This window comes from Narcine bancroftii, chromosome 1 (genome assembly GCF_036971445.1).
Source record: "Narcine bancroftii isolate sNarBan1 chromosome 1, sNarBan1.hap1, whole genome shotgun sequence".
Classification (NCBI taxonomy): Eukaryota; Metazoa; Chordata; class Chondrichthyes; order Torpediniformes; family Narcinidae; genus Narcine; species Narcine bancroftii.
Window position 1 is genome coordinate 191,511,804 of NC_091469.1, and position 14,925 is coordinate 191,526,728.

Genomic DNA, 14,925 nt, shown 5'->3' on the forward strand with positions numbered 1-14,925 from the left:
CAGCAACCTCCTTTGAAGAAGACCGCTGAGCCCACCTCACTGATAAAAGACAAAGGAGAAAAAACCCAACACCCAACCCCAACCAACCAATTTTCCCTTGCAACTGCTGCAACCGTGCCTGCCTGTCCCGCATCGGACTTGTCAGTCACCAACGAGCCTGCAGCAGACGTGGACATACCCCTCCATAAATCTTCGTCCGTGAAGCCATGCTAAAGAAAGACATAACTTATTATCTGCCCTCTAATGAAGGCTTTCATTGCATCCCATAATATAAATTTGTCTTTCACTAATTCCGTGTTTATTTCAAAATATGTTTTAATTTGGCGTTCAATAAACTCTCTTAATTCTTGCCTTTTAAGTAGCATGGAGTTTAACCTCCATCTATATGTTCTTGGTGGGATGTCCTCCAGTTCTATTGCTAATAACAGGGGTGAATGATCAAATAGTAATCTAACTTTATACTCAGTTTTCCTAACTCTCCCTTGAATATGGGCCGACAACAAAAACATATCATCCTTGAGTAAGTTTTGTGCCTACTCGAATAATATGAGTATTCTTCTCTCTTAGGTGCTGCCTCCTCCATATATCCATAAGTTTCATTTCCTGCATCGATTTAACCATAAATTTAGCCACTTTATTCTTTTTGTTTGTCTTTTGTCCAGTTTTATCCAACATTGGATCCAAATTAAGGTTAAAATCCCCTCCTATCAATATATTTCCTTGTGTATCTACAATCTTCAAAAAAATATCCTGCATAAACTTTTGATCCTCTTCATTAGGTGCATATATATTGAGCAAATTCCAAAATTCTGAATATATCTGACACTTTATCAAATCATACCTCCCTGCTGGATCTATTATTTCCTCCTCTATTTTGATTGGTATGTTTTTATTAATTAATATAGCTACACCTCTAGCTTTTGAATTACATGATGCTGACGGTACATTTCCTCTTTAATGTTCCACTTCAATTAGATGTGTTTCCTGGTCAAATGATATATCTATTTTTTCTTTTTTCGGTAAATTTAATAGCCTCTTCCTTTTAATTTGTTTATGTTTTCCATTGATGTTTATAGTCATATAGTTCAACTTGGCCATCTCATATCTTGTTTATACCTCATTTCCGCTTTCTCATCACCACCATGTCCCTTTTCCCCATTTTCATCTCTCAGTTTTCCCTTTATAAACTCAATGTATGACAACACATTTAAAACATAAAATACTCCAACAACTCCCACATCCAATATTACCTTAACCCCAAATGTCCCCCATCTCTGAGTTGCCCCTTATCCCTTGCTGGACAACCACAACTCCCCTTTTCATTTGGATTGTGATCCTGTTCGCAAGCGTCAACTGATTTTTCAGTGACAGTTATTTTCTCCCCACCAAACCCACCCAGAAAAAACTTTTTTTTTTTACACATATAACAAAACTCTCCCTTTTTTTCCCCTTACTTCCTTCCTTCCCTTCTCTTTTTTCCTTCTTTAGTGCTTTACATATACATTGGTTTTACATCTTTATATATACTTTATCGCCGTTCTTCATTCTTATTGCATCTCTTCATCTCTCCTTCTGTCCTGCAAACATTCTGCAAATTCTTGTGTGCTTCCTCTGGATCTGAGAACAGTCTTTTTTTGCTCCCCAGGGATAAATATTTTAAGCACAGCTGGATGCCTTAACATGAATTTATAACCTTTTTTCCACAGGATTGACTTTGCTGTATTAAACTCTTTAAGAGTTCAAAACTTATGTCTTGGTAAAAAAAAATATTTTTTGACCCTTGTATTCCAATGGTTTATTATCTTCTCTAATTTTATTCCTTGCCCGCTCCAGTATATTTTTTCTTGTTGTATATCTCAAAAATTTTACTAAGATGGATCTTGGTTTTTGATGTATCTGTGGTTTCGGAGCTAGTGTTCTGTGTGCCCTTCCTATTTCCATTTCTTCCTGCATTTGTGTCATTCCCAGGACCTTCGGGATCCATTCTTTTATAAATTCCTTCATATCTGTGCCTTCTACATCTTCCTTCAGGCCCACTATTTTTATGTTGTTTCGCCTACTGTAATTTTCCAACATATCAATTTTCTGATCTTATTTTTTCTTGTCACTTTCTTCAAATTTTCCTCTTAAGTTGTTTACTTCCATTTCTACAGCCATTTCTCATTCTTCCACATTTTCTACTCTTTTCCCTATTTCTGTCATGATTAGTTCCAATCTTTTCATTTTTCTTTTAATTTCACTAAATTCTAATGACAACTATTCTTTTAATGCTCTCATTTGTTCTTCAAAAAAAGCTTTATCTATATTTTGTCCATCTGTTTTACCTTCTATTTCTCTGTGAAGATCTTGGTCTTCTTCTTCCTCTTCTTCTGTTTCTGTACCTGTGTTTGTGTCTTCTTCTCTTCTTTGTATCTGTGTCTCTTCTGATTTTCGTGATGAGTTGCTTGTATCACTTTGTCGGGCCTCTTCTTGCTGGGTCTCTTGCTGTTCGTCCTCTCCTTCTGAGCTGCTCATCTGCCGGGCCTCCTGTTGTTGCTCTTCTTGCTGTTCACCCCGTCGACTTTCTTTCTCACCTGGTACTTCACTCTCTCTCCTGCCGCTTTCCTCATCTTCCAGCTGAGAGTCCTGGTGTCGGGCAGCCCTCAGCTGGTTGCACCGTGGTTGCCCGTTCCTCGGCTGAGCCCCCCTCCTGTCGGTGTTTTCCTTTACCTTAGATTGCGCACTGCTCATGCGCAACTCCTCGTGCATGCACAGTTGCACACTTTTGTTTGGCTCAGAGAGCCATTTTTGCAGTCCATTGGTCGGAGGGTCGCGACTCCGCAGGGCTGTCACCAACCTCGGAGATTGGGCGCTCTTCGCCACCACGGCTCCCTATTCCTTCGTGCAGCTAAGGCCTTCTTCTTTCTTTTCCTGTGTCTTTTCTTCTTCTTTTTTCCCGTTGATTTTACTTTTTCCTTCTTAGGTGCCATCTTCTTTCTCTTCTCTACAATTTTATCTTTTATTTCTTATATTTTATATTTGTTGAACTTTGTCTTTTCTTGACTTTTTTTCTTTTTTTCTGGAGAGGGCTGTTTTTACCCTACTGGCCACTACTCCATCACATGACTCCTTGAAGATGAACATGTTCATTGGGAGTTTTATTCTCAGTGTTTTTTGGTCATTCTGCATAGTTCAGTTGCACATTGTGTTTTTAATGCTTCAATGGGGACATCTTGTGTTAATTAAAGCAGAGACATTTTTAGTGCATTCTCCAAAGCTCAAGTCGTTGGTGATGATTACTTTTTTAAATAAGGTCCTGAGTTAAGAAATTATTTACCACACAATTTTCCTCATTCTATATTTCAGACAACGATCATATACAAAAGTTGCAGAACAACTGACCTAAGCTCCACAATGTCAAACCAATATGATAAAGAGCAATGGCTCCTGAACAAGACAAGTTCAAATCCAAAGCCTGAATGACATTTGAGATTCTTTGCATGTATTGTAGGGTTCTCCACACTCTTTAATGGGAAGCATTCACAGCACAACAAACATCCCACAAAAGTGTGCTGTGCTGCAAGGATGGTTGGACAGGTGGGATGGGGGAGATAGGTGTGAACTACCCAACTTGCAACCATCTCACTGACTGAAAAAGGTGTGTAGGGGGAGTGGCTTGAGGGCAGGGGAGTAACAAGCCAGTAACAGAAATGACAAAAAGCAGTACTATCTACTTTTTCAATATTTATCCAATTTACCTTAGCAATCTCCAGTTGCTGTTTTTTCTTGCTGAATGAGGAGCGTTTCTCAGCCATCATCCTTTCGGTAAATTCCATGTGATGCTTGACAATTTCTTCAGTTAGGAAACGAGGCACAGCAGAGAGTAGCTGCTCAAACACCTGCAGCTTCTCTCTGAACTCTGCGGAGAAAGATAACCCTTGGAGAGGTTGAAGGTTTCAAAGTCTGTCTACAAAGGAAAGGTAACAAAATTGTTTGAACACAAATTGTGACCAAGAGATTTGGATCTGCCCTTAGAAGAGGTCAGTGTTTGGAGAGGGGAAGATTTCCGGCAGGATTTTGCGTACATCTGTCAGAATTCATGCTTATGCCATTTTCTGAGGTCATTTCACAACTGTAATGGCTATGGTAAGTAAGGGAGAGCTTCCATGGAAATTCTGGCTTGGTGTTTTGTGGGAGGACTGGCATGAAGCCTCTGGGCACTTCCTGTTCTTCTTTCTCTTCAAAGGCATTAATTTTTCCTCCTGTGTAACTGATCAATGGACATTCATTTTTACCATATACATTTAAAAGCCTCAGGGAGGGAATGCAGAACCGAGTTGCAAGGGAAAGATTGAAGATGAATCCAAAAGAGAAAACTTTAGGATTCCAGACTAATACAGAAGCCTTTGTAGCTCATTTTGACCACAAATGGACAGATCAATGTAAACAAAGAAATCAAAAGAAAGCTGTCGGGACCATTCTCACTTAGTCTTGTACAGAAAATGAATGAATGTTACAGAAAAGAGAGGTGAACAGAGTTAAACTGCTTGCAGTATTTGAAAACTATTTCATGATTATTCAGCAGCTTGACTGGGTTTGGTTGAAGAACCTCATCACAGCCTTAATGGTGCTAAAGATCTCTACAATTCCTGAGTTGGGGAAAGCAAGAATTTGCTGGAATTTGTGCTCCTCCTTCTTACTGGATGACATAATTAAGAGTCCTGCAGGAGAACAGAAGGAGTTCCTATTTTCAAAAGCCTCTGCTATCAAAGAGCTCAGTATCTGGGCTCAAATAATGGAGACAGTGCCCATTGAGCTGTGGTCCAGTGAAATAAAAATAAAAATGACCTCAGGAAAGGAAGAGAAGAGTAAGTATGCAGAAGTACTCATTACTCAATATTGTTCCTCTCACAGTATCAACTGAAGCAAACGATGGGGAGCACATTACATAACAGAAATCAAAATGTACTCATAGAGTAACACCCTGCTCCATTTCTCTGTATACTTTATTAAATTACATATATGATTGAAGTTACTGCAAGAAATTTAGTGTTACCTTACCTCGCAGACTATTTTTGTAATAGTCAATTGCCTGAGATTGATACGATTGCATCTTCTGAATCACCTCTTCTGCATATAGTTCAAATGTGTCCTTCAGATATTCAGATCTGTAGACTGGAGTTCGTTCTTTCTTCTTGTAATATTCCTAATACAGATTAAGAAACAGGGTTACACGTTGAAACTAAAATCATGACACTTAAGGATTTGTTGGATTAAAAGCAACTGTGTGTATTTATGAGCAGTGGATGTAATCAAGGAATATTTAAATTTAGCATCCATCCAGGAAGGTCCTCCATGATGAAGAAACTGATAAAGATACATTGGAATATTAAGACAGTGCTTTCCATACAGTGTATATAAGATACTCTGCCTCATCAGCCACAGCGATGAGTCACACTGCAGAGAAGAGGTGGAAAATGTGAAATGGTGAGAGAGTAACAACCTGAGTCTCAACATGGACAAGATGAAGGAGATGATCGTGGACATCAGGAGGACCAGGAAAGACCATCCTCCACCATACATCAACAACTCTGTACTAGAGAGAGTGGAGAACACCAAATTCCTTAGAGTTCACTTAACTAGTGACCTATTGTGGACACTCAACATCTCACTTGTCAGGAAGGCGGAACAGCGACTTCCTGAGAAGACTGAACCCACTATAATGTCAACCTTCTATAGGAGCTCTATCGAGAGCATCCCGGCCAGCTGCATCACAGTGTGGTATGGTTGCTGCGGAGAAATGTATTGGAGATCAATCCACAAGACACAAGAGTGGCAAAGAGGATCACTGGAGTCTCTCTCCCCCTCCCATTAACGTGATCTGCCGGGACTGTTGTTTGAAGAGGGTGTGCAAAATCATTGAGGACCCCTTCCACCCTGCACACAGCATCTTTCAGCTGCTCCCGTCGGGAAAGAGATACAGGAGTATTCGAGCCAATACCACCAGGCTGAGGAACACCTTCTTCCTACTGAATGCTGAACGACCACAAAGGAACTGCTCACATTAACCATTCGAGACTCTCATTCACAAAGTAAGATCCATTTATTTATTTATCCGTATAGGTGAAATACTTGTCCTGTTTGTCTGTCTGTGTGTTATGATTGGTTGTATGTCTGCATGTTTTGCACTGAGGACTGAAGAATGCTGTTTTTTTCCAGGTTGTACTTCTACAATCAGGTGACAATAAACTTGGCTGCTGAGGAAAATGCTTAATCAATTTTAGAATTACTAAAAGACATTAGTTGTTTTAAAAATAGATATAATTTTCAAGAAACTCCTTCTCATAATGCTGAAGAATAATAGGCTTTGAAAACAAGCTTAATCTGGAGGGGAGAAATTTCTAGTTCTTGGGAGGGCCCAGTGGGAAATCAATTTTTCAGCAAAACTTTAATTTAGCATCAGAAGCTCTCTTTCCCGTATAACCTCTCCCCTCCCCCACTGTCATCAACGGCAGAGCAAATCATGATAAAACAGTTAACGCTAATACACATAATAATTAAACATAAAGTTATAATTAATCATTCAATCAAAAGAGCAAATTAATTACGGTACTTACTTCAGCCACTGCCAGCAAGGCATTGGTACTTTCCCATAAAATGTATGTTATTGCTCCTTTATAATGGCTGGAAAAGATAAACACTTTATATTAAACTTTGAAATATTAGCCTGGAATTTCCTCGGAGCTGAAGAGTTAACAACCAGTATCAAGACTCAAAGTGGAGTCTTTGGGAGCACATGGTATCTATCGGCAGGATTGTTATCTTTTTCATTGAATGTCTGACACTAAGCAGCAACATGAACAATACTACTCATGTTGCCTTTGTCCTTTAGGATAACAGCAAAGGAATTTTCGGTGATAATGGTCTGAGATTCCTCATATCTACCTGCCTTCCTGTTATCCTCTGCCTAGCTTATCATAAATGTTTTAAAGGTAGCTCGTTCTGAGTCACTTAATGAGATAAACAGCTTTCAAAAAGGCCCTCCAGCAGAGGGCAATCATGAAGTGATCCATATTCCTTAACCTTGACCATCTATCATCAATTATGGCAGGATACTGCAAATAGGAAAGGAGTGCAAATGTTTAAAAGAAGCCGAGATGATTCTCCACTATCATAACAATGCGTTGCTTTTAGTAATAGATTAGATGCTTACACCAGCAGCTTGGGGTCAAATGCATCTTGGGTAAATAGAGCTCCAAATGTTGGGAGACCTACCTGATAGACAACCAGCCTGGAAGTGTCAGTCAGAGTTACTAAAGTGTATACAAAAGGATAGAGTAAATGTAAGCAGGCTCTTTCTACTGAGGTTAGGTGAGGTAAAAACGAGAGATATGGGTTAAGGGTAAAAGGGAAAAAGTTAAAAGGGAACATTTGGGGAAAGAGAATGGTGGGAGCGTGAACAAGTTGCCAGCTGAAATAAGAAAGGTAGGCTTAATTTTGACACAAGAAAAATTTGGACAGGTTCATGGATATGGAGGGATATGGTCTAGGTGCTGGTCGGTGAGACTAAAAAGACAGAAGGGCCTGTTTCTGTGCTGTAGCATTCTATGGTTCTATTCAGCTGTGGGATATTTCCACACCTCAAACTAAATGTCAAATACTGCATAACAAAAGTGGTTCATATAATTGGAAATAAAATCATTGTTTTTCAATGTATTTTCTCCAAAACAAACAACCTACAAGTTTAAAAGAAAAAGTTATTCTTGGTAACATTCCAAACACATCCTTGAACAGAGCTGGTGAAAGTCTGTGGATACTTGTGCTGTACCTCCTGATTGTGGCTAATCACCTCTTACTGAATTCTGACAGCTCAGCAACTGACTGTTGGACTTTGGTTGTTACGGGGACTGCCAGCTGTAATTGGCAACAGGCAAATATTGTAAGAGCATGTTAAGAAGGAGTGACGTGCCAAAAATCCTTTAAAGCACAAGCAAAGTACTGCCTTGACATTCACTTGGAGCACTCTCCTGAGTCAAGGTTATTGCTGTGATTTTTAGAAACTATATTCACTCAGCTGATGAAATGTACCAATAGTAGAAAGTAGTTTACTTACTTTTTAATTATCCCTTAAAAGGCAAGGACACATTATAGAAAGTTTACAAAAAACTAATTAATCTGGGAATCTACTTACTCAGATACTTCTGCAGTTTCACCAAAAACTTGATACTTCGGATCAAAGCGATTTGGCTTAGAATATTTAATTGCACTAGAAAGGTAAAATTCTCATTTCAGCTTGCATGTTTCACATACTACATACTATGGCAAGAAAAAGGTAATCTGGCCTATTGAGTCCATGCTGACTCCCAGAGAAGCAAACTCATCAGGTCCATTCTCCCTCTATTCCCTGTAGCCTATTCTCTCTTGCATGCCAATCAATTCCCTACTGGTCTTCTTGACACCCACCTACACAAGTGGTAATACACAGAAGCCACTTACCTACCACCGTAGAGAGGAGTCAGGACATGCAGGGGAAGCCCCATGCATCACAGAGAGAACAAGGCTGGGATTGAACTCTTATCCCTGGAGCCAAGAAGCTGCAGCACTAACTGTTGCATCTCTGTCTTGCATTGAAAATGAATCTGAATGACCCCAGTAATATTGGGAAATGAATGAAGTCATTAGAGAATTAAAAAAATTACAAACAAAGCTGAAGAAATGAATTTAGAAACGAATCAGTTATTAAGAATTGGGACTCTCATTCTCTTCTAGATATAGGTATTAACCAATGGTGCAATGAATAAGATAGTCCAAAGCACACAACTTCCCTGAGAATCCTGATAATAACCACATAATCTGTTTTTACAAGTGCTGATCAAGGGATACAGTTGAAAATTCCTTTGAAATGGCAAACATGGCATCTTTTACATTTAATTGGAGTTAAAGCAGGTTTATCCATAAAAATTGAACAGTATTTCCTCTAAAGGGTATTATTAAATCAATCTAGATTTTGATGGTCAAGTCTCTGGAGTAGTTCTTCAATCTTCTGATTTAAAGACAAGAAATGTATCAACTGAATCATAGCTCTGACTGACAGTAAGTGCAGAAGTTGCAGCAATGACTTTTAAATCTAGTCTAACAGCAAAAATTAAAATGCCTCCATGGGAGGTGTTATCACATTGTTTGCTAATAAGCTAATTTTTTTTATATATGACCTTTAACAGAAGCATTGTGGTTGTTGCATTACTTTCAACACTTCAATGATTTGTGAGAGGGATTGCATGGTTAGTGTAGCGGTTAGCACAATGCTGATACAGTGCCAGCCACCTGGATTCAAATCCAGTGATCCTTACAGTTAGAGAAAGAGAAGCAAAATAATCCCCCTCGAGTCATGGAGTGTCTGTGGATTCACCTCCAGCCAACCACAGCCTCTGCACTCACACAAGACACCAGTTCAGTTCAAACTATTGGCAACCCAAGCCCAGAACCAAACCTCAGACGCAACGAGGAAGCCTTCAGTATGCAGGGCCCTTTGGGTGCCCTCCTGGTCCTCAGCTTTCTCTTGAATCCCAGTCCAATGCCTGGTTCTCGTGAGCCTGTCTCCAGCAGCCTGCAAGGCAAGTGTGAGTCCTTTGACACGGACACCAACAGCCTGCAGTTTGTGTGGGCTCCTTGCCCGCAAGTCGTCAACAGCTTGCTGCCTGTGTGTTTCCTTCAGCTGCAGAACCCCTCGCAGGTCTGCCACTGTGGACATCATCCTTACAGTCAACTCCTCTGCTTCTCCTTCTCAATGCCAGGTATTCTCACGGTTACTGGTGCTCTGCAACAGTCATTTGCTCCCCTAGAGTCTGAAGCCCCTCAAGGCCCCTGCCAAACACAGGCGCCACCAACTTGGGTCCAGACCCTGCGGCTGCAGGATTTTAAATAAAACTTTCAGCTCCTTTAACAGGCCATTAACAGCCTGTAGGGAGCCACCAGCAGTAGGGCTGGGTGGTAGGACCCTGCTGGGGAGTGCTATGTCTCTGCTCTCCCCCATTCCGCACCAGTGGCAGCTACAGCAGCTCTGGCAGTGCTGCCATATTTTTAAGCTTGTTCTGGTAAAGGTCTAGAGCTTTAGCAGCCTCAGGAGGGGGTTTCCAGGTTCCAATGACTAAATCTAGCAAAGGAATTCCAGTGAGGTCGAATGATAATCTCCAAAGCAACTTTTTAAAAAAAATATTAGGGCATGGGAGAAGGGAAAGTAAAGGTGCTTGCTTTACCACTAACACCCTCCTTATGTCTTTCCCTGACCTGAACTTATAGGTTCTGGTCAAATCCGGATGAATAAACAAAGATTCATAGAAATGAAACCACACTAAAATCAAAACTCAGGAACTTATCCCTGTTAAAAATAATCATCCTAAACAGTAAGAGACCTGGGAAGTGATGACACAGTCTTTTGTCCTCTAGAAGACCCACCGAGAGAGTGCACATTTTGGGAGGCAGAAACAATCGATGTTTGAGATCCTGTTGAAGTGAATGAAACACAGTGTGATTTTTAATGTAGCTACTGCCTAATGATCTCTCAGTTTCCATTTTTCAGCAGGTGTCCTGAATTATTTCTACACATACAAAATGTCAAATAAATTTAATGTTCCAGAGGTCAATATGTGACCTTTAATTGTAGAACATGATGTAGAGCTGGTGAAATGATGAATCAACCAAGATAATTCAATTTACAATCTATGCTGAGCTAACTGATGGTGATAAGGACACTACTCTATGTACTAGATCTTAATGCTCCTGAAGAAAATTCAGGCAGGGTTTCCATTTCCAGGCACTCCTAATAGTGCATGATTTGGATGAGATTAAGATGAAGTTGGGCAGCCATGAATCTACTGTTAAGTTAGTTCATTGGCTGGAGTAGCAGCTAAAAAATGGAGTAATGGAAGTTGGTAGAGTTATGAGCCCAGAAGACTCCAAAACCCAGCAGCAATAGAAATTCACCAAAACAAATGGTTACTTAAGCAGTAGTTGCTTTTAATTTTCTTTAAACATAATAACAGGATCTATTAACTTAACTTATCCTAGCTTAACACCCTTCTAATTCTAAGTGCACATATTTGTAATGTGTATATGTTCAGGAAAGTTTTCTGTTTCACTATCCAATCATTTACTTTTTACTTCTTCAAGTTCACCAGTATCAGGCAATTCTCATACAGTACACCAGAATTCAACATTTATAATTGCCATCAGGTTCTGATGCATAAAGTTAAATGGTTATTGTTCAGGAAGGTTCTTGTTGGTTTCAGAGAGATATTTGTTGTTCGTTTGACACACACAAACTGATTTCCTCCAATCAGTCACTTCAGTGTCTTGCTGAAGAAACTTGCCCCATTATGGGTTTTCCAACTGATAACCTCTTCTTCCAGGTCACCACAGATTCCTCTTGTTTCCCCTATTTGAGGAGAAACACTCTAGCCAGCCATTTCCTCTTGTAAGGACTACAAGGGTTTTGAACAGGCTGAACTCAGAACTCACAAGGAAACAGGAATAAATCTACACTGTTATGTGAGGTAATGGGACAATTCAAGGGATTCTGTTTTGCATAAAGCCTTACCTCCAACTTTAACTTGGTCATCATTTTTCTCAGGCACAGTTTCAGGTACTACTTCTGCCTTGTGAGTCCTGCAGATTGCATTTTTTTTCAATACAACACAAAATTATTATATATTCAATGGAGATCTCAAATACCTCTCTGGCTGCTTCTTGAAAGAGCTAATGGTTCCATTCCATGGACCTTTCACCTTCACTTTTCACATGCTACCATTATTTCTGATAGGTCATTCTATTTTGCTAAACACACAAGATTTCCCCCTAAATTTCAGGTGCAATGTGAAGAGTCTCAAGTCTATGTGGCTGCCATGATGAGAGCTCTTTATCTGTGCTGATCCATATCTCAGCCATAGCACACAAGTGAGTAGGGAGCTGCAAGCTCAGTGAGCCACATCCCTGCTGTACATCAAAATCATACACACAGAAATCAGCCCTTTCAGCCCTCTGCTTTTAAATGGGATTTTAAAAAATATATAGTGAGGCTGTTGCCAAATTGGTTGGTAATACCCATTTGGCATCACATCAAAATATAGCACCCATTTAGTTCACCTAAAATGGATGAAGTCCAATATCTAGGCTTAATTTTTCACAGATCATGATAACGACTGAAGTTTCTCACCAACATTTCCCATCCCCATGCCCACCCCTCTTTCCCATATTGATTTTGTGAATTTTATTTATATTTCTTCATGACTTATTTGGAATTCCTTTCCAAAGATACCCAGAACAGATTGGTACTCTAAATGCAGCCTAATTATTGATTTCTTAGTCCCTTTGTTCTTTTAATCAATAAAATCTTGAGTCTCAGGAACTGATGTTCCTACTTTTTTTGATATGTGTATCTACTGCTCAATTCCTTTAAAAATATCAGCAGAAGAATGCAAGAAATAGGAACAGAAGGCCATATAGATTAGCAGCCTGCACCACCTTTCAGCAGATCATGTTTGATCTAACCTTGGCCTTAACTCTGCCTTCCTGTTGTTCCCAATACACATCTCTCTATTCTAAAAGTTTCTTTTGAATGGTTCAACCTCCATAGATGGTTTCAGAAGTTCAAAGCTTCTTTACCCTCTGAAAAGAAATACCTCTTCATTCATTTTAAATGGGTGAGGCCTTATCCTGGACTATGCTGCTTTCTTCTAGATTTCCCCAAGAGGAGGCCTACTCTGTCAAGCCCCATCTTGGCTGAAGCATAGAACATAGGACAAAAAAAAAAGAGCAGGAGTTGGCCATTTGAGCCGGCTCTGCCACTCAATGTAATCATGGCTAACCCTCCCCCAATATCATATTCCTGTTTTTGCCCAGCATCCATTTTGCTTTTTGGTCTTGGAATGTAACTATTGCCTTATTAAATATATTCAGCAACTTGGCCAAAGCTTTTTGAGGTAGAGAATACAAGTTCACTGCCATTTGAGTGAAAAATTTCTCATCTTAGATGTGTGTGTGTGTGTGTGTGTGTGTGTGTGTGTGTGTGTGTGTGTGTGTGTGTGTGTGTGTGTGTGTGTGTGTGTTTGTGTGTGTGTGTGTGTGTGTGTGTTTGTGTGTGTGTGTGTATTTATACACACACCCATATCCAGAGACTGTGACTCTGGGTTCTACAACCTCAGCCAAAGGAAACATCCTCCCTATATCCAAAACAGTCATTTTAGGTCACAAAGCTTTTGGCACAAGAAATATATGAATAGTGTTTGTCAGGGAAATTCTGATGACTTATGCTGAAAAGTTCCTGGTGAATCTCTTCCATGCCATTTCTAATGCTACCACACCTTGGTGACCACAATGCTCCAAATGTGGCCTGGAACATGATGTACCAAATAATCCATGCCTCGACCTTTGAAGAAAAGAATGCCTTCATCTCTACTCTAGTCACCATTTTTTAGGCAGCTATGAATTTGCACCCCAAGGTCCCTCTGTAAATCAACATTCCTGTGGTCTCTACTATTTGGGATTTGAAGTCCCAAAATTCATTACCTCATCCTTGTCAGGATTAAATTCCATTTGCCACCATTCCATCAACTTTATAACTGATCCAAGTCTCTCTGTATCCTCACATCTTTCTAAACTAATATTCTACCATTAACAGCAAACTTAACAGTCCACCTACATTCTCATCATTTATTTCTCATCAGAGTGCATTATTCTCCCTGTGTTACACTTAGTGCTGGCTGTCATTCTGCATTTCAGGAGGGCAGTACACTGTGCAACGCAAAACATTTAGAGTACAGAATTCTCCAGCATCCTTCATTTACTCGAGAAGTTTTACTAATGAGGAACTGGTAATCACACATTACTGGTGCTCAGCACCTCCATCTGTGGCTTGCTAGTCCCTGTGAAATCATTATGCCATTTTCACTCACCGGAGTATTTCTTTGATGACATCAACTGCCACATCTTCAATGGCATTTCGTCCTTTCCTGGTGGGCTGAAACAAATTTTCATTTACAGAGAAGCTGACTTTACTCCGAAATTCACCACGCGTGGCTGTAGCAATTGGTCCCTGGAGAAGAACTTGTGCAACTGGATTCTAAGAAAAGAAAATTCACAGACATTAATAGTTTAGTTATTTAATAATTAATAATGAAATTGTTTTGGACACATGAACTTACAAAGAACAACTATCATTTATTCATCAAACCCCAATACAAGAAATCCATTCCAATGTCCCTGGGTCAGATGTACCAATGTAGCCCGATTGTTGGTGCTGAGCCTGCTCCAGTTTTATTACAGGAAAGTTATAAAGGTTAAAAAAAAGTTCAAAAGGTTCCTTTTATTGTCGCGTAATAATACAATAAAAATGCAGTATATAGAATATACTTCAACTTTTGTCCGCTATAAAGCAAATAAAGTCGCCATGAGTATTAAGTGAAAGTGAAACAAGAATCTCTTCAGTCATTGAGAGTCCGTGGAGTCGCCTCCAGCGCTCCCACAGCCTCCGCAGCTGCACACCGAAGCCCAGATCCAAACCTCCGATATGTCAGGCAGCCTTCAGTGCCTTGAGATCCTCCTTGCTCTCAGCACTCTCTCGAATCCTGGCTCCAATACTTGGTTCCCTTGACCTTGCACCTATATGTGTCCTTCTGCCGCCATCCTGTATGCTATTCTTCTCCTTCTCAACAGGGTTTGCTCTTCCCTTTTCTGGTGCCCTGCTGCTCACCTAGAGTCTGCAACCCCCCTGTGGAATGCTGCTGAGCACAGGCACCACCATCTTGGTGCCAAATTATCAAATTAAAGTCTGTATTAAGTGACACCACTTTTATCTTAATGTCAGGTGATAAAAGCAGAGTCCATTGGCTGGCGGAGAGGATCTTGGTGATGCACTATCAATAACTCAAATGACTAGTTACAGAACTGTAG

General features: G+C 40.0%; 1 protein-coding gene across 3 annotated transcripts in view; it reads right to left on the reverse strand.

Annotated features, from left to right (window-relative positions):
• ccdc180 (coiled-coil domain containing 180) overlaps positions 1 to 14,925 on the reverse strand; it is a 136,624-nt gene that overhangs the window by 22,846 nt on the left and 98,853 nt on the right. For all 3 annotated transcript variants that reach the window (XM_069885833.1, XM_069885842.1, XM_069885852.1), the window contains exons 29-35: positions 13,929 to 14,095; positions 11,576 to 11,643; positions 10,392 to 10,482; positions 8,171 to 8,245; positions 6,597 to 6,663; positions 5,041 to 5,185; positions 3,738 to 3,898 (exon numbers count right to left, since the gene is read on the reverse strand). In XM_069885833.1, coding sequence (XP_069741934.1) covers positions 3,738 to 3,898; positions 5,041 to 5,185; positions 6,597 to 6,663; positions 8,171 to 8,245; positions 10,392 to 10,482; positions 11,576 to 11,643; positions 13,929 to 14,095 — 774 coding nt within the window. The remainder of the gene's footprint in view (positions 1 to 3,737; positions 3,899 to 5,040; positions 5,186 to 6,596; positions 6,664 to 8,170; positions 8,246 to 10,391; positions 10,483 to 11,575; positions 11,644 to 13,928; positions 14,096 to 14,925) is intronic.